This window comes from Phalangium opilio, unplaced genomic scaffold (assembly GCF_054372755.1).
Source record: "Phalangium opilio isolate 3A_F unplaced genomic scaffold, DU_Popi_V2 ptg000079l_1, whole genome shotgun sequence".
Classification (NCBI taxonomy): domain Eukaryota; kingdom Metazoa; phylum Arthropoda; class Arachnida; order Opiliones; family Phalangiidae; genus Phalangium; species Phalangium opilio.
This window is the reverse complement of record NW_028324187.1, coordinates 3,793,779-3,817,708: the sequence shown is the minus strand read 5'-3', so window position 1 is coordinate 3,817,708 and position 23,930 is coordinate 3,793,779. Positions and strand designations below refer to the sequence as shown.

The 23,930-nt window shown below is 33.3% G+C and overlaps 3 protein-coding genes across 3 annotated transcripts; 2 read left to right on the top strand and 1 right to left on the bottom strand.

Annotated features, from left to right (window-relative positions):
• Positions 1 to 272: 272 nt before the first annotated feature.
• Positions 273 to 18,126, bottom strand: Hil (peptidase hillarin). The gene is made up of 8 exons (XM_089845701.1): positions 17,114 to 18,126; positions 16,081 to 17,027; positions 4,184 to 4,300; positions 2,732 to 3,016; positions 2,512 to 2,664; positions 2,365 to 2,447; positions 2,150 to 2,293; positions 273 to 2,073 (listed from the first exon to the last, which is right to left on the bottom strand). Exons 2-8 carry the CDS (start codon positions 16,612 to 16,614, stop codon positions 960 to 962), a joined length of 2,430 nt encoding a protein of 809 aa, XP_089701827.1. The 5' UTR covers positions 16,615 to 17,027; positions 17,114 to 18,126; the 3' UTR covers positions 273 to 959.
• Positions 18,127 to 19,281: 1,155 nt separating this feature from the next.
• Positions 19,282 to 21,745, top strand: Sc2 (trans-2,3-enoyl-CoA reductase Sc2). Its single transcript, XM_089845699.1, has 13 exons — positions 19,282 to 19,408; positions 19,577 to 19,751; positions 19,826 to 19,876; positions 19,945 to 19,996; positions 20,068 to 20,109; positions 20,224 to 20,330; positions 20,397 to 20,509; positions 20,715 to 20,820; positions 20,889 to 20,961; positions 21,045 to 21,088; positions 21,167 to 21,224; positions 21,292 to 21,426; positions 21,493 to 21,745. The coding sequence occupies exons 2-13, from the start codon at positions 19,746 to 19,748 to the stop codon at positions 21,618 to 21,620; spliced, it is 915 nt and encodes a 304-aa protein (XP_089701825.1). The 5' UTR covers positions 19,282 to 19,408; positions 19,577 to 19,745; the 3' UTR covers positions 21,621 to 21,745.
• Positions 21,746 to 22,851: 1,106 nt separating this feature from the next.
• On the top strand, positions 22,852 to 23,847 carry LOC149654249 (uncharacterized). The gene is made up of 2 exons (XM_089845700.1): positions 22,852 to 23,347; positions 23,472 to 23,847. The coding sequence occupies exons 1-2, from the start codon at positions 22,874 to 22,876 to the stop codon at positions 23,493 to 23,495; spliced, it is 498 nt and encodes a 165-aa protein (XP_089701826.1). The 5' UTR covers positions 22,852 to 22,873; the 3' UTR covers positions 23,496 to 23,847.
• Positions 23,848 to 23,930: the final 83 nt, after the last annotated feature.

The window sequence follows — 23,930 nt, the reverse complement described above, 5'->3', positions numbered from 1 at the left end:
GGAAGAAAGGGCCAATTTCAAACTCACATTTTGAATTGTTGAGCAGCCATTTCTAAACGCGATTAGTTTTGGTTTTCCATATAGAACTTGTGTACAGGTGCTGAAAAACACCTGTTTGTTAGTGCTCGGCTAGGAAATGCAACATCTACTGCACCTTTATTTGTTTCGCAAATGTAAATAAAAATTCAAAATTTTTCAAAATACAGCACCTAAAAACCCACTCACACACTGGACTTACCTCACCTAATGAGAGTTGAATTTACACGTAAATATAAATTACATCAGTTAATTTATTAGCACGATAAATATTACAGTTATTTAATGTAAATTCCCAGAAGTTAAAATACTTTACAAAAGTTAAAACAAACCACACATTCACAAAGCTTATATACCTTAATGTCTTCTTCCTGTTTTTTTCGGTCGTTAGACACCATTAAGGGGTTAAAGTTCTTCACAGAGAAGCACGAATTGGGCACCAAAACAAGGCACTATTATTTATATTATATCAAAAAATGTATGGACCTTTTCAATTTACATTCTTAATAAAATATATTAGCCTGGTTTTCTAATTAGCACCTATATTTGCCATATTAAGAAAATGGAATAGAAAACTGGCGAACTTGTAGAGTTATTTACAATAAATTTTCTTTGATAAAAAAGCTTACTACCCTTTCGAAACGAGGTTATATATTAATATTAATTCATTAGACATTAATAGTTATCAAAAATATTAATTTATTTATACCCGAGTTAAATATTTTAGAGAGATTTCTATGAATAATTATTATTACAAAATGGTTCTCTTGATTGGAATGTTAATTTTATATGAACGTTTTAAATTCTCATTAATAATAAGCTAAGATAAATGATAATCCTATAACGACAATTTCTGAATATTTTATACTTCCGAGTAACAGCTTCGAATCGAATTTTGTTACAATAAGGCCTAAACTCACCTACTAAGGCGAATGTTTGGAGACATTAATAAGATATTTGCAACAATGAGTCAATAAATGTTTGTCCCCAATCTCGGAGTCACTATTGACGTCTCTGGTGTACACATCCATACCATACTGTCCATCATCAGGGAATGTGACGTAAAACATGACAATTTCGTCATCTACTTTATGAGAAATGTACTTGGCCAATTTTTTTTCGTCGGCGCCATTCCTATGAAGAGTGGCCATAAAATCGGTCAAAGGTCGTGACATTCTGAATTGTATCTCCAAATCACGTCCGGAGAAGATCAACGCGTCTTCGTGCGTCAAGGGAATCAGCCCGAATAACCGTGTCGCCTTCATAGGACCCCATTCACCACTAGCGCAATCCGGTAAGGGTACCATGACAGTTTGAAGGTCATCGCAAACTATTTTAAACTTTGAAACGCTTTTGAATTTCATGGGTTCACCGGTAAGGTATTCGCGTGGGGTCACCGCGTTGGCGAAAACGTCCAAAAGAAACGCGCCGCTGCAAGGAGCGTGCACACGGAAAGATACGATGTTATCAACTACTGACTGCATGACGAAACGTTTCAGTCCAACGCTGTCAAACGAGTCAATGTCGCTGTCGTAAAACTTGAGGTTGTAATGAAATATAAGACTGGAAGACAATTTTGGTGGCATTCCTATCCTAACAGTGGCCGCGCCTGTGCTGTCTGTTAACATAACCGCTTTCGTGTTTTCGTATGGGAAGTACAAACCGTACCGGAAGAAAAGGGAACGCACGAAAGGCAAGTCCTCGAATTCACGCAAGGTTATGGGATTACGAAGTAATTGCCATTCTGGTTGAAGAGGGAAAAATTCGTAGATGAATTCCCGCGGGTCGGTTAAGAAATAATGGTCGTCATATTCGTATCTAAGACTATCCGATTTGCCTCTCGAACCAGGTTTGGGAACTTCCTTGGCGTTTACTAAGTGTCTCGCGCCCCAATTGCACTGGACGTAACGCCACGCGCCTGCCACGTAAACCGCGTTCCAAGAATTTCTAAACCGATTGTCTTCGAAACGGACACCCGGTTGATAACCGGCGCTCTTGGAATAACCCTTAATCACCACGCAATGAAGACCAGCGTAACTGTACAAAGAAAAATAACAATGTTGTTAAAAAATAAGTGAAAACAACAATTGAATCGATTCTCTCTTGGCCTTACCTGCATAATCTTTTGAAGAGGACGTGGTAACTTTCGGTACCGTGTTTAATTCCTCGAAGGATTCCCATTGGTGTGTCCGCGTTGACGTCATCGTCGAAATGCATTGTGTTAAGATTCTTCACGGTAATCCATCGGAATATCGTTCTAATTTTTTGAAAGAAAGAATGCGGATTAAATTTATGTTTCAAGATCCGATAAGCTAAGCTTTACCTTACCTGGCTTTTTCCACGTCATTTAGACAATTGCTAATTAGTTGTCTAACTAAGTCCGTAAACGTTCCTTGGTCTTCTTGAGCCACCTATGGAATTAAGTGTTTTGTTAAATATAATTACGTGAAAGGGGAGATAATTTAAGATACGTACGTTGATAGCAATTTGGTCAAGTTCTGAGAAGACCGAGGGGTCTTGATAGATGTCCATTTTGTAAATATGTGGCGGTAATGGAGGCGGTGGATTGCTAGGGTATGGCGGTAAATCATCCGAAATGTAGTCATCTCGGTCGTAAGAATTGTGATTCTGTATTATGAAGCATTTAAATGTTAGTCATTAATTAAGCCTAAAGTATTAATTTTAATGTCAATACCAGGGTGTATAAGTTTCGTTTTTCGTTGATAAGGTTAATCATTTCCTTGCTGTGTTTATCAACAAGGTCAGCCGTAGCTGCCCGTTCCATCTCGAGGAGCTTCCTGGTCAAGGATTCCTTTTTCCTGTCCAGTTTGATGGTCATGTTCTTGTCCAGATCTTCGCGCTCTCTCTGGTGTCGAATCGTCATGGTCCTTTCGTCCTCCGACGATATTTTTCGTTTGCGTTGTTTCATTTCGTGTTGAAATTTCGACGTTAGTTTTTCTAGCTCTTTCTCCCATTCTTCCTGGATTGTTAAATTGATAATTAGTGTCTTAAAGTCAAATATTAATGATTGTCTCAAAGCTAAGAATAATATATATGCAGATTGGTGTATTTTAAAGTGAATTACAATGTGCTAAGATTGTAAATCTATCTTAAGAAAATGTTATCACGCGTTAGACGAAGGACGAACTTGACTTAAAACCTCAGATTAGATAAGCCTACAATATTAACAGTCGATACACGACTTAACCTCGTGTTAAACTTCTCTCGCGCCAAACTTCAAAAGCTTACTATCAATATAAAAAAACGAAACCCAAATCGGCACCCATGCATGGCTTTTGTGTCTCCTACACTTCACAAAATTCGTTCAGAACATTTAAACCTTAAATAAAGTTAGGGGGGAAAAACCTTGTTAAATAGTAACCGATAATTCCGGTTCCTAATACCGAATACACTAAATGGATGACAGTGGTAAAAAAATCTATAAAAGAAGCTTTTAGTTAGAGATGTTAATATAATAAAAAGTATGTCATTAGTTCGTAAAGGATATTCACCCCGAAGTCCCGCGTACGTCAAAAAGAAAAAGCAAATGACAAAATAACCCTGAAATAATATCTGGCCTCGAGATATAATATTTAATAAACTGTGTCACACATTTCAAAGAATGAAAGTGTATCGTATTTTAGATTTTTCATTTTTCTTTTTTTTTTATTATTTGTAAAAGTTGTCGATCAAGGTTTTATGACATATATAATAATAATTATTTTGATATCATCTTGAATTTGAAATTTGTGGAAGGTTAATCTATAGATCTTGACTCGCTGACTCATGAATGTGGATATACATGAAAAAAGCGGCCATTTTGTAAAATGGCTCCCAGAAATTTTTAAACCTTCCCTTGTCCCTACGTTTAAACAATTTCCTCTATAACATCACCTTATCTGCAGGTTAACATGAAGCTAACTGCCATATTAGCAAATTTATAACAATAAAGTCGAAAACCTAGGATGATTGGTGTGGTATATATTCTCATGTCTTATATGGGTTCTTGTTCAAGCTCGAGTTACACATCATTTCAAAATATATCCATTTTGAAATGGAGTCACGTAAATAAAATGATGGATTACGCTCTGGACCTTAGCTTCGATTGCAAATGACATATCTAAGTATGAAAGGTCGATGATCAAACCTGAATAATTTGACTGATGTGGGTCTCTTCTTCCGCCCTTTTCTTGGCAAATTGTCGATAGAGGGCGTCCTCCTCGGCCCTGTGTCGCATTTCCAGCTTCCATTGAGTTTCTTTATCCTGTTTATCATAAATAAAATAAAAATTGTCATTTAATATATGGTCTCAATAACGTACGATTACGTGACGATGCTGTATATTAAGCGAGAGCTTCCCCAATTTGAATGAAATTATATTATGGAAAAAAAAATAGATATATCCTTTTTCTATCTAATTTATATTCATAAATCTATGATATCGTATGTTAATTTGTTATACCGTACATTTTTTGTCGACGTAACGATATTGTATACATATAATTGAACGCAACCTTAATCCTCGATTCAAGGGCAACCGTTTCCCCTATTTTATAAATTTGAGTTTAAGAACTTGACAAAAATATTATAAATTTATGATTTCGATATCGCGTTAAAAATTACGAGAGATTTGAAATTCAGTTTTACTCGTAAGAATTCTTGTAAAATTTCTTCTCAAAAAAAGTACAGAAGTACAGTTTTTCGTACAGTTTTTTTTTGTCAATTTCTAAAACGGTGTTTTTGAGGGATTGTTACCTAACACCCGGGCCAATTAACCCTGACCTTATAAGATTTCCGGTTTTTAAAACAATTTAAATTGCTAAGTATCACCTGCCTAGTTTGTAAAAATAATCACAATGCAGTCAAGTTGAAATCCTAATTGTTTTAAACGGTTATACAAGACGCTCTCCAGGGCTAAACCCTTGCTAGCGCCATTTCGGCATCATTGTTGAATTGTTCACGAACTAAAAGCCTGACTGGTTAGCGAGGGGGTTAGCAAGCAACTTGTGGGGCCCTTTAATTTTCATTATGTTTCTCTATAGATATAATGTATGTTTACAAAATATAAACACTTGCACAGAGATGCTAAGGTTTAAAGTTATACTAAGTTTTACATAACTATGTTAATTAACTTAATTATGTCTCAGAAGAGAAAAGTTGTGAAAGAAATTAACGTATATGTTGTTATAGAAATAATGTCCGTAATTCAAGCTTGGATTCTCAGCTTTCGTAAAAAAGTATATATATAGGCTATGAGAAATTCTTGGACAACAGTTGTAAACGTTTCCAGTGATACTGAAGGTCGGAATTTCCGGTCCTTTCAAAATGGTCTATTAAATCAATTACTTAGGACGTCGCACTATCGCCCAAGAAATTCTCAGCGTCTGTGTAACGTCTCTTACGAGTTGTCGTAAAAAGTTAATGAAATTCGCCATAAACTCGTTGACAAATAATTAGCTTCCCTCTGAAACGCGAGGCGAGCTTCTATTGCTAGAGTTTTCTTTTTTCATGAAAGAAGATGGATTATTTTGGGGTAACGTTTCAAAAAAGGTTTACACCCCTTGAGGAATGCTAAGCATTAGGAAAAGGAACTTTAGAACAACACAACGTTGTCGACTCGTAAGGAAAACTATATAATTACAACTTGGTTGGGTGATGATAATTTTTAATAAGAGTTTATTATTACACAATATACAATATCACATTACGAATAAATTTATCTTTACCTGCTAGAATGTATACTGATCTGAATTAAATAATTGAAGTGGAACAATTTAAACAATTAAAGACGTGATACTGATACTTTTAAGGTATTAAAGAAATCGAAATTCTCTTCCTAAATTACTATTTAAAACCAATTGGGTTAAAAGGAAGACTCTATTTATCCTTACCATCTGATTTACCTTTCCGTATATGACTCAGTTAAAAAAACAAAAAAAAATAAAATAAATTCTCAAGTATTTGATAGTTTTCTAACCGGCTGTAATATAAACCTAGTATAAAAAGTGGGTAAAACTGATAATAAAAAGATAAATTGACTTCAAACTTAACTTTCTACCGGATTTGTCTTTTTAAAAAGTGATTTTTAAGCCTAAGTAAATTTAGATAAAAAATTTCTTCAAGAAAAACACATTAAAAACGCTTACTTCCCGTTTCCCCTTTCATAAAAAAAATTCGAGGAATGTTGAAAATTTTCTTTAAGCTGAGATTAGTTTAAATAATGTTGAAAGCATAATATATTTATTATGTTTTCTTAACTGCTATTTTAAAGGTGTTTTATTTGAAAAACTATCAAGGCTAAACCAACAACTTTCATGTTAATTCATACTTGCCTATATTTATTACTACTCATATTTTTCAATTATCAGAAAATAAGCTTGGGACTTCGATACCTAAATTATAAAACTTTGGCTGAAGAATGAAAATTGTTTTCTTAGAAATTTTCACATGTTTCATTGGAAGCTTCGTATATTTGAACCCCCAAGGCTATTTTTACAAATATTTTAATTATATTTAACTGACATTCCAAAAGCTGTACGTAATACGTGAACCAGACACAGCGCAACCAAGAGAAGCAAGTTTCTAAGGCCAATTTATATTTGCGTATTACCGAATATTACGAACTATTTTATTGTTAGATGCGAGATAATTTGGTACCTACGTATAGATAGATGTAGGATCGAGATTTCCCACGTTATTATCTTCCTCTGGAGTGCAAAATTTCTCGCAAATAACAAGTTTCTCACCATAGATGTATAAAAATGGCGCGCGAGATGATTGTAGCGTACCGTGGTGGTGTTACGCTGGCCAAATTTCGTGTTGATGCCCCCTGCAATGCATGATTCGTAAGACTAACATATACGAGGGCAATTTTGGAAACCAAGTTAGGCCTAAATCTGTTCACGACCTCAAAAATCTTCTAATCCCTAGAACATTCTTTGCGCTGAGCATCATGGTATGTGTTTATTTACTAGCCCTAAATAGGTATTTTTCTTATTATAATTCATTTTGCAATATAATTTTACTTGGACTAACTACAGCACATTCTGTTCTTTTACCCAACTTCCAGAATTGTGGCACAATGAAGTTCATAAGATATATTTTATAAGTTTGTCACTGGTTACAAACTGGAGCTTGTCATGAAGTGACGTAGGCCATAGATTCGAGGTAAAGCGACGTCTGGTGAGGCGCTGTCAAAGACTTAGAACAGACTAAGGAAGATGGAAGTCCTGCAAAATTAACCGAGTGAAATACTTCAATTCTCGCTTGTCGTTCTCGAACTAGCTCGAGCTGTAAGTCTCTAGCATTACGAAGTATAGGTATTGCCATACTTATGGAACATATCTTATAAACTTATGCTTTACCCTCGACAGTCCTTAAATAATTACGAATTTTCAAGTGACTGTCTATTCAAAACCCATTAAGATTCTTTGTGAATAAAGAAAATTGCACGAAAAGCGTCAGCTTGGATGTATTTGCATTCAATTCGAAAGGATAATTCCTAAAAAGAGGTTTATGAGCATGGATGAATGAATAGGCCTACCTTTGAAGGCGGCTGTGATATTTGTTCAAAGCTAAAGGAGTAAACGCCCTTTATTGAATTAAAAAATACGCCCGATTGAGTCAAGGATTTTTTTTAAACTTCTTAAATATATTTCTTCATCATTTAATTTAGTCAAAGAAAACCGAAAAAAGCATCCTGCATCCGAGTGCGAGTTTAAAGAGACGCAATAATTTATTTCTTAAGTCCCTTTCATAACGAAATTCTTATTCAAAAAGTTCAGCTATAGTTTTGTACTACGGAACGTTTCCGCATACTCCACGCATATTTTTGAATAAATTATGTAAATTTCTTCGTAGAGATTTCAAGTTCATATCTCTGTACATAATTACGCAATATCTTAAGTTTACAATATTTAATTAATATTAAAATATGACTTATTCTATAATAACACCTGGTAATTTGAAATATAAAATACAATATTGTAAAAGTCGAGTTTGAAAACTGGAAATGATATATTTACAATTGATTTCACTAAGGCATAACATTAGTATTTACACTGTAAATTAAGAGATTTCATAATTTGGAAACTATTTCTCAGATTGCAAATCGAATATCAGGATATATTTTAAAAAATAAATTTTTCAGATGTCACCGACCAAGTGTACCGGATTTCAAGTTTACTACTTCTTGCATTACAATTACCATGATCCTTCGGAAGTACATACGCCTTAATTACGTCGCATTTCTTAAGAGTAATATTTCACTTACAGTAATTACGTAATTAAGGACATTACCAAAGTTTCCAAGTTCAAATCATCTCTCATGCATACTTCGGCTAATTACACACAGATTTAACCATTTTCAGCAAATAACTAGACTTAACTACGCCAACCGAGGTTATAGAGCACCCATAAGAGGCTTGGGTCTACTAGAACCATGTCATTAGTTTTAAAAACAACCTACGCCAAAGTATCGAGTTTTGGAATCTTCGACGGTTTTCGTTAATGTGGAGGTGTGAAACTGCGGAAGTAGAGAAACATTGCTAAGCCTAACTAACTTAAAATTAAGGCGTTGTCCTCCATCGATTACGTTTCAAGAATTCAACGACTCTCCTTATTAAGAAAAATCCCTTAATTGGGCATTGCACTGACATCAAGTTAATTTAAATATAAATCAATTTTCGAATGAGGATATAAATCAGACCTTAATTCAAAAATATCTACAGGGTAGGAGTCACAAACTCAAATGAATAGAAATTAACCATTCAAAACGTTTAATAAAAATAAACTTTTCATGAGATTGTAGCTATGTTTTCGTGTTAAACAAAGATGATTGGCTTTCTGTACACAAGTGAAGTAACTACAAACATGCAATACTTGAAACAAAATTCAAAGAAGCGTGACGTTTCACGCATGAAAATTTTGTCTAATTTCGATTTGCACTTTTATTCTCGTTTTAAATTAGGCGTGTCTAAGATAAGGATGAAGAAAAAAAAAAGCAGACGAAAATCTTCCTATACCTATATAAACTTAAGTCTCGATTCCAACAAGGGAAGCACATCCAAAAAACTTGAAACTAATTTTCTACATTTTAATACGAAACTTTTGACAGCGTTGAATTTTGGATGGTTTTTAGTCCTCCTAAGAGGCCCTAGATGATATGATATTTTGTTTTCTTTAACTTTTGATGGGGTAGACAAAGGTGGTGTTGGTGTTTTGTTTGTTTGTGCTGGCGTCAAGAAACGTTTAAGATCGGATTTCTAAACACAAGGAAATTGTTAACGAAAAATGTTGCCAGACTATGAATGAATAAAATGAGTAGTTAGGCTTCAATTACGCAGAAAGTGCATGGACCCCTAGTTAAATATTCACGACAAAGTTATCACGGATATTTAAGCAGATATGTTACATTTTTATTTATTTTGGGAGGGAGGGAGGGATATACAGGGTGTTTCTGAATGTGCAATTTTAAAATGTTAAATGACATTTTTCATTTAGAGCTACCGTTTTTAAGTTAAATTGAAATTATTTCAAAGTGCTACCTATTGTTAGATAGAGTTTTATCCATGATAAAAACTAGTAATGAGTAATTTCAGTTTCTTTAACTTACTTTTACTGTTGATTATGTTAATGTTACGTACGATCTTGACCCAGTATTAAAGTTTATTTTGAACCCCAGAGATAGTACATTAATTAGTTAAGAATTGCGCCCCAAAATATATGACAAAAGAAAGCATTCAAAACCGGTTTTCAAAAATCCCGACCCTATTGTCTTTGACTATATTGTCACGCGACTATCTTTCCTGCCAGATAAAAAAAAAAGAAAAAAAGGAACCAAGCAACCTGACTGAATGAAACCAGTATAATTTAAACAATTTCTTCAGATATTAACTCTCTAAAAGAATATAATCTTTGGCAATTTAGAGAAATTGAAAAAAAAACCAAAATTTATTTTATTATTGAGATAAGAAAATGCTCGGGTAACATAAAGGTGCGCCTTAAAATTTAATGAATTTACGTTTAAATAAAAACACATCTATTTGAAAATTAAATTAACCTCAGTCACTGATTGGTAAACCCTTGGCAAAAACTTAAAACTAATTTTATTAGTTAGTTTATCTTTACTACTAAATTGTGACTAAAAAGATTTTTTTTTCAAAATAGCACCCATTACGAACTATCACGACATGGTTACGTATTTAAACTAAGGTGTTTGAAAGGTAAATACTTAATAATTGCACTTAATTGATACTTTTAATGACTGTCCATCTCTATAGAGATTTTTCTTATCATTAATTATGATTAAATAATTATTATTCTTCACTTAAAAACTAGGCCTACCCAGGATTTTTAAAACAATCCAAATAATCTATATTAATTGTTATTATTTACACTTAAAATCTAAGAAAATTAAATCGTGCTTTGGTGGAATTAAAGCTCTGTGAAAATGATTTAATGATGATAAATTTAATTTTTAATACCTGGGGAAGGAAGACCTGGACCAGTTTAACACCAAAGTTTGTGGTTTCTCAGAACCAGAAGAATTAAATTCATACCCCAAATCAAAACTTACATTTAAACTTACTCTTCCAAAATATTCTACCCATTTTTAAATTAATTATAGGTTTGTAAAAGAAGTAAAAAATGTGATGTTCCCATTTCTAAAATTGAGGCTTGCGCACCATTCTTAAAATATTTTCTAACCAAAAATTATTTAGAAAAAAAAATACTAAAAGAAAAATTGCTAAATGGAAGGGTTGGTTTTTATTATAACCTACTTTGGTATTTAACACATTAGACGTAAAGTTAGAAATTAAGAAATTGAGAAAAATTCTCCGATAATACAATGACACCTGGCACTGAAATCATTACTAGATATTGAAATAACTACAGGTGCTCGCTCCTCTATTAGTTTCTTAGCTTTGGTACCACTGTTAAATGACGTAAGTTTAAAAAAGACTCGGTACTAAAATTCAGTAACCCGTGGTTCCTTCTTTAGTGATCATTTCAATTTAAGTTTACTCTAAATTCAAACAAGTTTATATGATAAATTCTATATATGATTACGTAAAAAGGTTGGGACTAACTCCGCTGTACACTAGGGTTGAAATTATCTATAGGTTCATAGAAAACTTTCAGTCTATAAATGGATGCCCACTCAAAAACCGGTAAGTTTTTTTAAGTAGATAAATGCAACCATGCGTAAACACCTTAAAAATTTGCGATAGAAAAAAAGAATTAAACTTGGAAAATAAAATATTTTTCAATGTTATTTCTGTGAAATATTTCGAAGATACACCAATCATGTTTTAGGGGGCTTAGGTCATTTGTAATGTAAGACTAGAAGTAAATAATATGAAGTTAAAACGAATTGTAAACAAGACAAATTTTGTTACAGACTTATTATTTGAGCACCAAATTTAACATCCGAGGTACCACGAGACTCCAGTCTTTTTATCAAGAAGCCACGTTATTCAAAACCTAATACAAGCCTTGGCTTTTCAGTTAAGCCTAATCCTATGGAATTTTGAACTCTCAGGATGTCATATTTCATATTAAAAAGGATTTAAAACATTCCAGTGGGAGATTTTTCTTTAATTTGACCTTTGGCTTCTGTTATTGAAACTTGAAAATATAGAAAAAATAACCCCTTGAACTGTGCCGACTAGTTTATCGTATATTTTACGATTGAATAAAAAAATATGATCCGGACGGTATGAAAAATATTTTTCCTCCTAAATATGTACACCACGTCACCATCAATCAAATATATTTGACCCTTGGAGAAATTTTTCAAAATTGAACTTTCATGGCAGATATTCTAAGTATCCGGTTTATTTTAGGCATAACTAATATCAGAAGTTAGAGCAGAAAGGTATCATAAGTGTGGCAGATTGTACACTAACACCACTGTACCCAACGTTTTCCCCATTATTGAAGTATACTTAAAGTGATAGTAGCATGTTCAACACATCAAAACAAACACCTTTCATTTTCTTTTTAGAATTGTTTAAAAATAATTTGAAGTTAAAGTGTGCAACTAAGAAAAAACTGCATTTAATTAGATTGTAGAATTACCGTCTGCTATAAACCGACATTAATTATCAAATTAAGTACATTAAACTATACCGCAAATCGGGCAAAATGCATACATATTTTTTAATCAGCTTAACTCTATATTAAAGATTAAAAGATTTTCGAACGATTTTGTTTTAGGTTTCAGATGCCACTATCCCTTTAAAGCAACATTTTTGACAAATTAAATTAAGTAATAGACTGAAAATAAACCATAAAATTAAGAGGAAAAAAATGTAAATACTCAACTACACTTTTTAAGCGAGGATCAGCTTATTGCTAGTCCCAAAAAAAACCAGTTTAACCATTAACATTGAGTTTAAATTATGAGATTTTTAAGTAAATGTTTGCTTGGATAATAATAAAAATGTTCTAACATATAAAGAGGCCTCCCGCAGAATACACATAAGTCACCATAAGAACCCATAAAACACTCCCTTATTATTTGGTTAGGGAGCTAGAGAAAATAACCCACTCCTTAAACGAAATTGGGCAACAAACACACTTGGCGATATTTTTATGAACTTAACCTTCCTACGTTACTACGTATACTGTAATGATTGCGAAATTAAGTGTTTTGTTGTAATTAAGTCAATTGCAAACATTTCCTTGAAACTACTAAGCCTATTTCAAACCAGCGACTCATCTTGTTGAATATTAAAGTTTATTTTTGAAGTTAAAGTATTCCTAAGCCTACTTATCCTTCGAATAATAACAGAGAATGTAATTGCTAAGCCTAATTAAAAGAAATTGACTTCTAAACCTACAAATCAATTAGATATTAAGCTTTATCAGAACGCAATTTTCGCTATTTTAAGGCTTAATTAAGAAATAATTTAAAATTGACTGTTAACCACGACAGAACTAGATTATAAATAATTTTGCTATTTCACACGGTGAGATACAGAAAAATTTCAACCAAATTTAAGAGGCCTGCCCTGACGTCAGAATTTGATCAGCGCTCTATATTCCACGCTCTAAGTCCCACGGGTGCTTGGCCAAGCGTAACTGAGACCACTTATTATAGAGCCAAGGGTTAAAGGTCTCTACACTCTACAGATAAAAAAAAGATGCACGGAAAATAATATAATACGACGTGTAATTTGAAAGATTCCCCATAATAGAAGAAACAAGAAATAACATTCCACATTACTCCGGGATCATTTTAAGTCCTTAACCTAAATATTTCAAACTGTTATAACATCATCTTTGAATTTGAAAATCAATATGAACACCTAAGGCTATTTTCAAATTCATTTTTAATGACTTCTAGGAAAAACCAATTTTTAGTATGGAAACGTTCCTCAAACGAAAACGATACGTTAGCATATAAATAATTTTAAAAGAGATTAAAAAACCGATCGCGAAACCAAATGATGATAAGACTGATAGATAATTTTTGATCTTCCCCGAGGGGCCAATAACTCATCTCAATCGCTAGCCTTCAATCGGAGTGGCTAGCTCCTCGAACTTCACTTTGGGGGCAAAGAAAAAAATATGCGTTAAGCCTAAAATAATTTGGAAAGGATGGTTTTCCGAAGTTTTGATTTATATTAAAGCTCTCAAAACTAATCTAGGTGTAAATCCACCTGTCACACAACTCGGGAAAAACTTTACTACGCGTTTCTAAAAAAAAGCAATTTCCATGGAAATTTTGTTTTTCAGGGTTGAAGTTAGGGAAGTGTAGAGTTAGATTCACTTTGGGACGGTTGGTTATATAAGTTCTCTGCTCTATTTATGAGCGTAAATTTATGACGGCTTTTATTTACCGTACTGTCAAGTGTAAACAAAAATACCCGGATAAGGTTCACTGCACTATTATGTCTTAAAATTCCCCCATAAGTTCGGGGTCGAATTGCAAATGGCGACCCCCCGGAACCAAAAAGGCGCTAAAAAACAGCAGGTGGTATATATTTAGATTATGCACCCGAATGCATCTTACACCATTACTTATCATAAAAACGTCATCGTGATTAATATTAAGTTACACGAACTTTTTTTTTTTTACTTTAAATGACTGCATTTGAGAAATCCACCTAATCAATCAATTACAGGTTTATCAATCTTAAGCCCTTGACTTATGACGTATTGATGTTTGTAGGGAAAGCGTTTCGACGTACTTAGATGTTTTTTATAGGGAAACAGCAAAAGGGGCGGACTTGAACAAGGCTCCTCCCTTTTACGTCTACATGGTGGAGGATTTTATTAAGTGGAATGTAAATGGGGGAGTGAAGTTGATTGGGTAAGCCGGGTTATGACGTCAGGAAGGAGGTTTTTATCCTGTACTGCTGTGTCCCTATAATTAGTGGTCATCTTATTGAATGGTGCCCGGATAATTCACTGAAACCTATTGACGCCATAAACATTTATTTTCACGATAAATTTGCATTACCTCTGACTATTGAAAAGTGTCATCGAAGTTAAAAGTAGATTTATTTATTGTTATCGACTTTTACCTAACTAACTATTGATGCTTAGTACTCCCTTATCAATGGCGAAGCACTATGATTTTTCTAATATTCCATAAAATTCGAACAGTAAATTTGTCAAAAGCATCTACATTATGTCAAATATGACTTCCTCATACCGAAATCAATAAAAATATATAATGAACTAAGGATATATTCTACAATAAATTTAAATGGCAAATTTATTTTCGGGAAAATGTTTTATCCCGTCTATCTGGTTTTAATCTAGGATTCTCAAAGACGCGCTGTGTACAAGCCCTGCAGGTATTTGTTACAAACAAGATCACATACCCTAAATTTAACACACGGTGAGGTGAGTTTATCGAACGAGATAGAAAATACAGTTTTATTTTTAATTTAAGTATCGTTTTTGATTTGATAATTTGCATATTAAAGACGCGATTAAGATTAGCTTCTAATTAATTTCATTATTTACTAAATAACACCAATTAATTTCATTATTTACTAAATAACACCAATTACCCAAATTGGATTAACTAGATTTATGTTAGGCTTACGAAATTCAATCAATTATTAAATAAAATCAAGATGCTCTACATTCTAGATAAAAAAAATTTCAGCATGCTAGATTGACTCTAAGGTTAATATGGGATCAAATAAGAATAAAAATGGTGGGGAATTATTTTTGAATTAACGTTTTTTTCCCGTAATAAAAAGATAAATAAATACGTAAGATAGTTTTAAACATACCAGGAAATATATCCCTTGTTTGTACCACTATTAGTTGTTTCAGGAAAACTAGGCGTTCGCGAGATCCTTAATTACATTAGTTATTAAAGATAAGATGTTAATTTTTCCCAAGACAAGATTCAATCGAGGAAATATACGGTACAAAAAATACGTGGCCTCACCCTTACCGCGACTGATAACGAAAAAAAATATTTATGATATTCAAACCAATTAAAAAATTTAATTGTACTCTGCTAAACACGTTGAGTTTTATACAATAACGTCATACTGACGTAATGATTTAATTTTAAATACTCCCACCTTGTGGTCAAAACCGGAACCCATCTCTTACCATGAACTTCGGCATGGTAAGAATTGTCCTAAATTAACATTTTCCACTATAATCAAAGGCCACCATTTAAAATCACTCAAAAATCCTTGACGACTTCTTTAGTACATTGGGTGGCAACATCCGTTCGTGTAAGGATTTCCCTTCCCCGAAAGATAGGCCTAAAACCACCTTAAGTTATGTGGACAACCTTAAGTTATTTTGGCAGCATGCATGACTTATCCCAGTCTTTGAAGACGGACCTTAGCTCCCGGGCAAAAAAAAAAAAACTCTCAAAACACAAATTAATTGACATCGCGAAGATTTGAAAATTATTAACTTCCGTCGCGAAAAAAATAGCCATTTGAAATTGGTAGGAAAAGGGTTAATTTTAAAATAAATTTCAGTACTTCAGAACAAAACAAAAATCGCCTTTGAAATATTTCCCCCTTGGGTAGTGACTGAGAACATTGAACTTACAAGATAGTCATCCAATCTCCTTTCGTAAGCCGTTGTGTAATTGTAGCTCCTGTGCAACTTAGTCGCGTTCAAACCATGAGCAATATGCAATGCACTAGCGTCGAACCTTCCGGCTAAAGATTCCCGATGTCTCGAGTCACCGTCATGGGCCCTTGGAGTTGCCAGTGCGGTCTTAATGGGCAAGGCGTCGACATCGAAGGTTCCTTTACCGAACCCTCGTATCTGGTCATTCACTAAATGGTTCATTTTAGGGACATTCAAGGCGGCTTTAATTCCAACTGACGCGCCATCCAAATGCCCCGGTCCCGTTTTAGGCACGTGACCCTGACAATAAACTTCCTTGTCATCCTGGTCTTGTTGGTTATTGTAATAAGTCTTTAGGGTAAGTTTGGAACCGCACACCAAACATTTGAAACAACCTTGATGGAAGAAAGTGAAATCCTTCAAGGGTCCAACCTTGTCCACCTGGTACACCGTTTGACCGCACCGTAAACAGGTGTTTTCGTAAACGTTGGCACCGAATCTTTGCGACATATCGTGAATATTGACACTACTTTCACTTTTCTCTCTTAAATTATTTCCAACGGGACATTACAGATAACCGGCGACACACGTTAAGAGTCACAGACTGGTTGCCGTTGTCTAATCTCTCTTTGACGTAAAACCGCGCGCCATTTTGCCCCTTACAAACCAAACGGTGGTAACTACGCGATACGCCGCTGAAGTTCTATGGCCATAGAAAGCCAACCCGCTATGCCAGATTTCAGATACCTTTCCGATTCAAGAACTGGTGATGTTGCACGGTTCTTCTAACTAAAATCCACTGCCGCGTGGTGGTAATACGTCATCAGCGGTATCGCGGCAATGTAGAAATAAGGTAGAAAACTAGCTTTGAGGTAACTCTCGGATCTCGGCTCGCTCGGTTGAATAACGTATGATGGCATAGACTATGGGGGTAGGCGCGGTTAAAAACGTGCAGGGGCGGACAACAACGATTTAAATTGTCCGCTTAACTTGCCAACAGGAAACCTACCTCAAACGTCCTTAAGCTGGCGAACCAGGGCCTGTTTAGAGCTCGGCCTTACTCTCATCTAAACTTGACGCCAGGTTCATACCGAGTAGAGCCACCGCACAATTCTCCCGTATTTAGCTGGAGTGGAAAACTAGTTCTGACCGACGTTCGTTTCTATATGGAAAAGAAAAAAATATGACGTAGCAATTCATCTTTCGCCCCCCCCCCCACCATCGGCTCTCGCTATAATGGTTGAGGTTCGTCAAGCGTGAATTAAATAGGATTTGGTTAAGTTTATATCACCCGAAGTGATACCATGACCAAAGGCTAGAACATCATCACAATTCCCTTCTGATAGTAACAGGAGACATTTATAAATATTGTCTGAATCAAAATAATTCACCTTGCGTTTGCTGCAGATAAGATTTTAATATTAATTTCTAGGAATTTCGGATATTCGGATATTGACTGATGTCCAGTTTCAGAAATGAAGCCAGACATAAGCCGGACGGTGGCAAAGAGTTTCCGGCTTTTGTCGTTAATAATTTGACGTCAAGTGTCAACACAAACGACAGTTGAACTCTTTTGTAGAACTGTTTAACATGATATGGACATATGTCAAATTAATATTGGAAAAGAAATCCCCAAGAACAGTTTGATTTTCTTGTTCCAAAATTGCCAATACGTTACCAGGCATAATGGCATATATTACAGACACAATATTCCATAGGTGTACCTAACCCCAACACGTATTTCCTGTCCAGTGTATTGTATTGTTAAACAGATTCCAGGGACTTAGAAATGTGATAGCGGTTTTGTAATTTGAATTAAGAATACGAAAGACCTTCTAAAAGCGCAAGGTGTCTCTTGATAGCGTAGGTTTTTGCAAGACAACGCGGAGGCGTTTCGTAATAGTACCGTTACCATGTTTGGTGATGGAAATGAAGCCCAAAATCTAACTGTAAAGTATTTTAAAAGGAAATTTCTCCAAACGCCTATTTTAACCTGGTTTAAGGTTTCTACTCAAAATAGTGACGTTTGTAAAGTTAACTATTCACGTGCATAATGCAGTAAATTTAAATAAATAATTAAACTTACTTTTAGAAATTAGTTTCAAATATAAGAATACATACATAGGTAATTTACCTCAATTTTAAAAATTATTTATAGAAAAAAGTTCAAATTGAGGCATGCCTAGAAAAAGTGCCTTATCTTAAATAAGCTTATGTTAATTAAGGCATTTAATTGCAAACTTCGTGATCATGCATATTGAAATTAATTTAAGTACAATTTTTGTAATTTAAACTTATAATAGCCCATAAAATTTTGGAGTTCACGCAAAAAATTATCTAAATAATTTTACTAATATTATTATAATTATTTCTGAAATTATTTGTTAATCAATTCATACTATTCTAAAATTTCATGCTAATACATACATAATTTATATTAAATCTAAGTGTTATTGCAGTTATACTCGCTAGGTAGGGCTTTTTCGTTAGTCTCTAATCGACGTATTTAACCCCTTCTTAAAATGATATGATATAATTTTAATTAAAATTAAGTAACTTTCTATAAACCTAGAAAAATACGTATGCTTTTCTTATATTTAAAATACCTTAATTTTTACATTTAAATAATTAACTTCAGTAATACGAACACAAAACATCCACGAGGTGACAGTAAAATCGTTTCCAAATGGTTCGATTTAAAAAAATTTGATATTCAGGCCTACTTTAGAGCACTATTAAACCTAGTAAAGTGCTTGGGATGTGATAGAGACAAGTTACAAGTATCATTGATACCATATTATTTTAATCCCCCGTCAATATTGGTTCAGGGGCATTTCACTCTGACTTCACAGTGACATGATTTCTTTGGAACTAGATAGCGCATATTTTTGAAGTTTCCCCAAACCTTTTAAAGAGTGAGTAGCCTCTTGATACGTGTTTTTCAAGAATCAGAAAACCCGTAAAATTCACCCAAAAATTTCAACTAAAACGTAGAAAAACCCAAAATACATCGATAAAGAAATCCACTTTCCTGGAAATTACGATTTCTAAGAAAAATATTTACTACACATTTGCAAAGTAAAGGCTGGTCAGTTGCTTGAACGCTTAACTTTTAACTCTACAGAGAGTGACTAGCCCCTCGGAAGCTATAGTATTGATTGTGGAAACACTCAGTTGGTTGAATCGATTCGAAGTCCAAGATAATTAAGTTAAATTTAGGCTTAATAATTATAAAAATATAATACAAATATTTTTTGATAAAACTGTAAAAGTATTGTTAAGAACATTTAGTACCTGCACCTTTGTAAGTACATTTTTGAAAAAAAAAATCAACTAAGCAGGGTGGAAAAAAAAGTGGACTAGCCCATTTAAAATTGAGAATCTGCAATGCATTCATATCAAATCGTTACGGCGCATGCGCAAAATCCTTCCTGTGGCGCTAGTAAAGTTCTTCGAACCTCTTTATTCCTAGAGAGAGGAGAGGATTCCAAGCGTCGAGGCTCTCAGGGTCGCAAATAATTTCCTTGCCATAAAATGCAAAAATAATCATAGCCGCTATTAAAACCTTTACTCGTAGTTGTAGTAATCGCATTTACTAATATTACTAATCAGTCCTAACTAACCACATTTATCGTCTTAAAATGGAGGTAAGTAAAATTAAAATTATACAGAATTAAAAATTTTAAGCGTATTTTAATCTAATTTTCTTATATTTTTAAAGGTTCAAATTTTACAATCAGGCAGTGGTAAAGCCGTAGCTACTCTAAAAGAAGTACGTTTTTACCTCTTTTGGTTTTTTTAATGTACTTATGCAAATTTGGTGTTTATCTCTAATTTTAGTTGCAACCTTCCTCTACTGTGCTTGAAATCAAAAAACAAATTCAAAAAATAAGTAATTAACTTTGATAAATTAAAAATAGTACTTGACAATCAAAATTAACACGTTTTAATGATTTTCAATAGAATCACTAAGTCCTCATAGGCAACTACTTAGATTGGAGCCAAGTAAGACTAATAAAGTCCACATGCAAGCTATCCAAAATTTAGCTTGAATGTGGACTTTATTTACATAAAATCGATATTCTAGACAAATTATTTTAATTAAAAATGTTAAAACAGAGGGTGGCAAACCATTAAAGGATGAGGCAGTTCTAAAAGAACTGAATATTTCAAATGGGACCCAAATTTACTTGAAGGATTTAGGACCTCAAGTCTCATGGAAAGGGGTATGTGAAAAATAATGGGGACCATGACATGGCAGTTTATTTATTTATTTCCCGCCATTATTTTAGGTCTTTTTGACTGAATATTTTGGCCCATTGGCCCTCTATTTGATTACATACACGCGACCTGCAATTTTCTATGGAGCTGGTGCTGCCTTGAAACCAATGCACCCAGTTGTACAGTAAGTTAAATGTTGCAAAACATTTTTTTAAGGATAAAACTTGGGAATTTTAACATTTTGAACAGGGAAAAATGTTTTATTAAAATATTTTTCCTGTATTTTTAATTTTAATGTTTTTTACTTCTACTAAGATACATGTACCATATATAATATTAATTTCATGCTTTAATTGAAATTAAAAATTAAATTGAATTTAATTTTATAGTATTGCTGCAGCTTGCTGGTCATTTCATTATGGAAAGAGATTATTGGAAACACTATTTGTGCATCGTTTTTCACATGCTACAATGCCATACACTAACCTATTTAAGGTTAATTGACATTAAATTAATTTATTTCATTTAAATGGTTTTATGTTTTAATTTAATATAAAATATAGAACTCCTCTTACTATTGGTTGTTTGGACTTTACATTGGGTATTACGTGAATCATCCATTATATACCCCTCCAAGTAATTAAAATTAATTATTTTAATTAATATTAAAATTTGCATTAGTTTTAAGTATTAAAATTTTTTATTGTAATTTTTTTTAGCTTTTGGAAATACTCAAATCTATTTGAGTTTGGCGCTATTCATAGTTAGTTTAATTTTAATTTTAATTAAAATTAAATTAAATTAAATATAAAAATTAAGTTGCTTTTTTTATATTTTATAGATATATGAACTTGGAAATTTCAGCATTCATATGTTGTTGAGGGATCTGAGACCACCTGGTATTTATTTTTAATATTAATTTAAGATTAAATACTTAATTAACTTAATTATAATTAAATTAATTAGGCACTAAGGAACGCAAGATTCCCAGGCCCAATGGAAATCCTCTTACAATGTTGTACCATTTGGTATCATGTCCAAATTACACTTATGAGGTTTTGTCCTGGGTGACATTCAGCACCATGACACAGTGTTTGCCAGGTACTAACTAAATTAAATCGCGATTAAACTTTAATTATGCAAAATTAATTTTAATTACTTATCAAGCTGGAATCTTTGCTTTGGTTGGATTTGGTCAAATGGCAATCTGGGCTTTGGGAAAGCACAGAAATTACAAGAAAGAATTCCCAAATTACCCCAAAAGGAGGAAGGCCATTGTTCCATATTTACTTTAAATGCATTCAAGTTAAAAACTTAAAATTAACACGCATTCCTTTTTGTTTTTGATAAAATATTGCCATGATGTAATCATTTATTATTTTGATTATGATTTCTACAAATAAACAGTTTTCTCCTTAAATTTGCATTCATTTCAAGGGCAGAACGTAATGTTTCTGAACAACAAAATTAATTAGTATAAAATTATAATTAATCTAGGTCAAAGGTCAAGGTCATATTCACTTTAAATTAATTTATTCTGATTTTATATTATTCAAGTTTAAAAATTTTATATGAGGTATATTAGTATTACTATGTCTATGGTTATGATTTATATGACAGCCTGGAGGGGGTAGTGGAAAAAGAATTTGCCCCTTACGAAGACTGCATGCTTAGAATGAAAATACACGTTCCAAATATATTATTTACAGTCTTGAAAGGAGATATAATTCTCAATGTTAAAAAAAAAATATACATATTTTTCCCCCCCTTTCAACTTCAAAGGGTTTGGCCACCTGTTTTGTAGAGGGGCCCCTGCCCCATTCTCTTTCATGGGGGATAGCCCTTATCAGTGGGTTAGGCATGTTTTTTTCTTCTAGCGCTCAGTGGGAACTGGGAAGTGTAGTAAGCTGGGAAATACGGAAGTTTTTACTACGGAAATTCTTTTGTAGTCACGTGGGGTCGCGTAAAAGTAACCTTGAAAAGGATATAAAACATTTGAGGCCATTCATAAACAAAAATATACACTTTTTCGATATTATTTTGGTTTATGGCTTAGAATTAACTCAGAAAATAGCCTAAAGTCAGGGAATTTTACTAAATAGATTAACAATAAGTTAATAACGAATATATATTGCTGTTCTTTGTCGTAAGTTTTCATTTTTGGTCACAACTAAAAACATTTTCTTTTTTAAGACGTTTTATTAAGACTGTTTTTACGTGGCAATGCGAATTGTAATCAACTATGAAAGAGGACCAGAGAATTAAATGCAGTCAAAGCTATGATTAGAGCCATATCAGAGCTAATTTGCATAATTTATTAAGTTATGCGTATAAAAATTCGAAAACATGTACGTTTCGGTGACGGTGACTTATTGTTAAAAAATACTTATTTCCCAGACTGCTATGTAGTACCCCATTCTCCATTTCCTTTTACCAATAATACCAAGGCTCCCTAGATCCTTGCCTTTACTATCCGTAGTTCCGTACTACTGTACTTCCGTATCCGTAGTGACGTAGTCAAGGTTGTCTGCTTCTTCAAGTTTATATAATGAAAATGGAGGAGACGACGGAGTGTTCGGATTTAGATGTAAATGCTCATTTTAAAATTTTAGAAACAGCAATTACAGTTACAGTTAATCAAATAGATGATTTAGAATTACAATCATTTTGTAATGAAGAGTCGGAAAAAATCGTTATTGTAATAACGCGTAAAATGCACGTTTATTTTCCCATAAACCCTAAGCCTTTGCTAAGGGATACCCAATCGGAGTTAAAGTGGAAAGAATTAAACTGTTACCCAAATCCTGTGAGAATCGTTATTTCGGGATGTACATTAAAAGCTAGCCTTCAAGTGTTTGGCATAGAAATTGAAAACATTCAGCCTGTAATAGAATTTAAATCGCCACTAAAAGATATCTGTAAAACTGAACCAAATCAGACTCCAGGAAGTTTTTCTTCAGAGGGTCAAGAACCAGTACCATGTTGGACAGTTAATCCAGGATTAATGAATTTACTTAAAAAGGTATCATCTTATGGACACTATCGTTTATGCGAAGGTTTTACAGAAGAACAACTAAAACTTAATTTACCTGGATCTGTGAAGCCAACATCTTTGAAAACACTTTATGTTCCTTTTTATCGGTTAGAGTCACCACACTGTTCCAAATTAATCAAACCTGGCCAATGTAAATCCAAGAACATTTGTATGAAGTGCTTTTATTGGGAGGAAAGGTTTATGTACCGTAATAATAAAAAAATTAAAATTGAAATTGATGAAGATGATGTATCTAAACCTTTAAAGATTTTGGAAACTAATGAGTGTTCTAAAAGAGGACTGGCTTATTTGAGCCCAAATAATTTGAGAGAAAGAGTTCTCAATATTATTAAGGCGCGAGATGAACTATCAAAGCAGGTTGCGTTTTTGCAAGAAGAGCTGTCAAAAACTGTTGATAAACCAAAATAAATCTTAAGTAAAATTGTCAATTTACACCTGTGATTTAATAAAAACAATGATTTTTCTGATTAAGAGTTTCTATAAATTTTGCTTTAATTAACACCCTTATTTAAGTCTTACTTTACAAAATTTTCCTCCCCCTTTTGTTGTT

What these genes read in the sequence shown, in the direction of transcription:
- Hil (XM_089845701.1), bottom strand. Translation starts at nt 16,614, where the DNA reads ATGTCGCAAAGATTCGGTGCCAACGTTTACGAAAACACCTGTTTACGG. An exon ending in GGAGATTGGATGACTATCTT is followed by an intron (nt 4,301 to 16,080) that starts GTAAGTTCAATG and finishes TATGATAAACAG; the next exon opens with GATAAAGAAACTCAATGGAA. An exon ending in TTGACCAAATTGCTATCAAC is followed by an intron (nt 2,448 to 2,511) that starts GTACGTATCTTA and finishes TTAATTCCATAG; the next exon opens with GTGGCTCAAGAAGACCAAGG.
- Sc2 (XM_089845699.1), top strand. An exon ending in ACTACTTAGATTGGAGCCAA is followed by an intron (nt 20,110 to 20,223) that starts GTAAGACTAATA and finishes ATGTTAAAACAG; the next exon opens with AGGGTGGCAAACCATTAAAG. An exon ending in TCCATTATATACCCCTCCAA is followed by an intron (nt 20,962 to 21,044) that starts GTAATTAAAATT and finishes AATTTTTTTTAG; the next exon opens with CTTTTGGAAATACTCAAATC.
- LOC149654249 (XM_089845700.1), top strand. Translation starts at nt 22,874, where the DNA reads ATGAAAATGGAGGAGACGACGGAGTGTTCGGATTTAGATGTAAATGCT. An exon ending in TAATGAATTTACTTAAAAAG is followed by an intron (nt 23,348 to 23,471) that starts GTATCATCTTAT and finishes TTTATCGGTTAG; the next exon opens with AGTCACCACACTGTTCCAAA.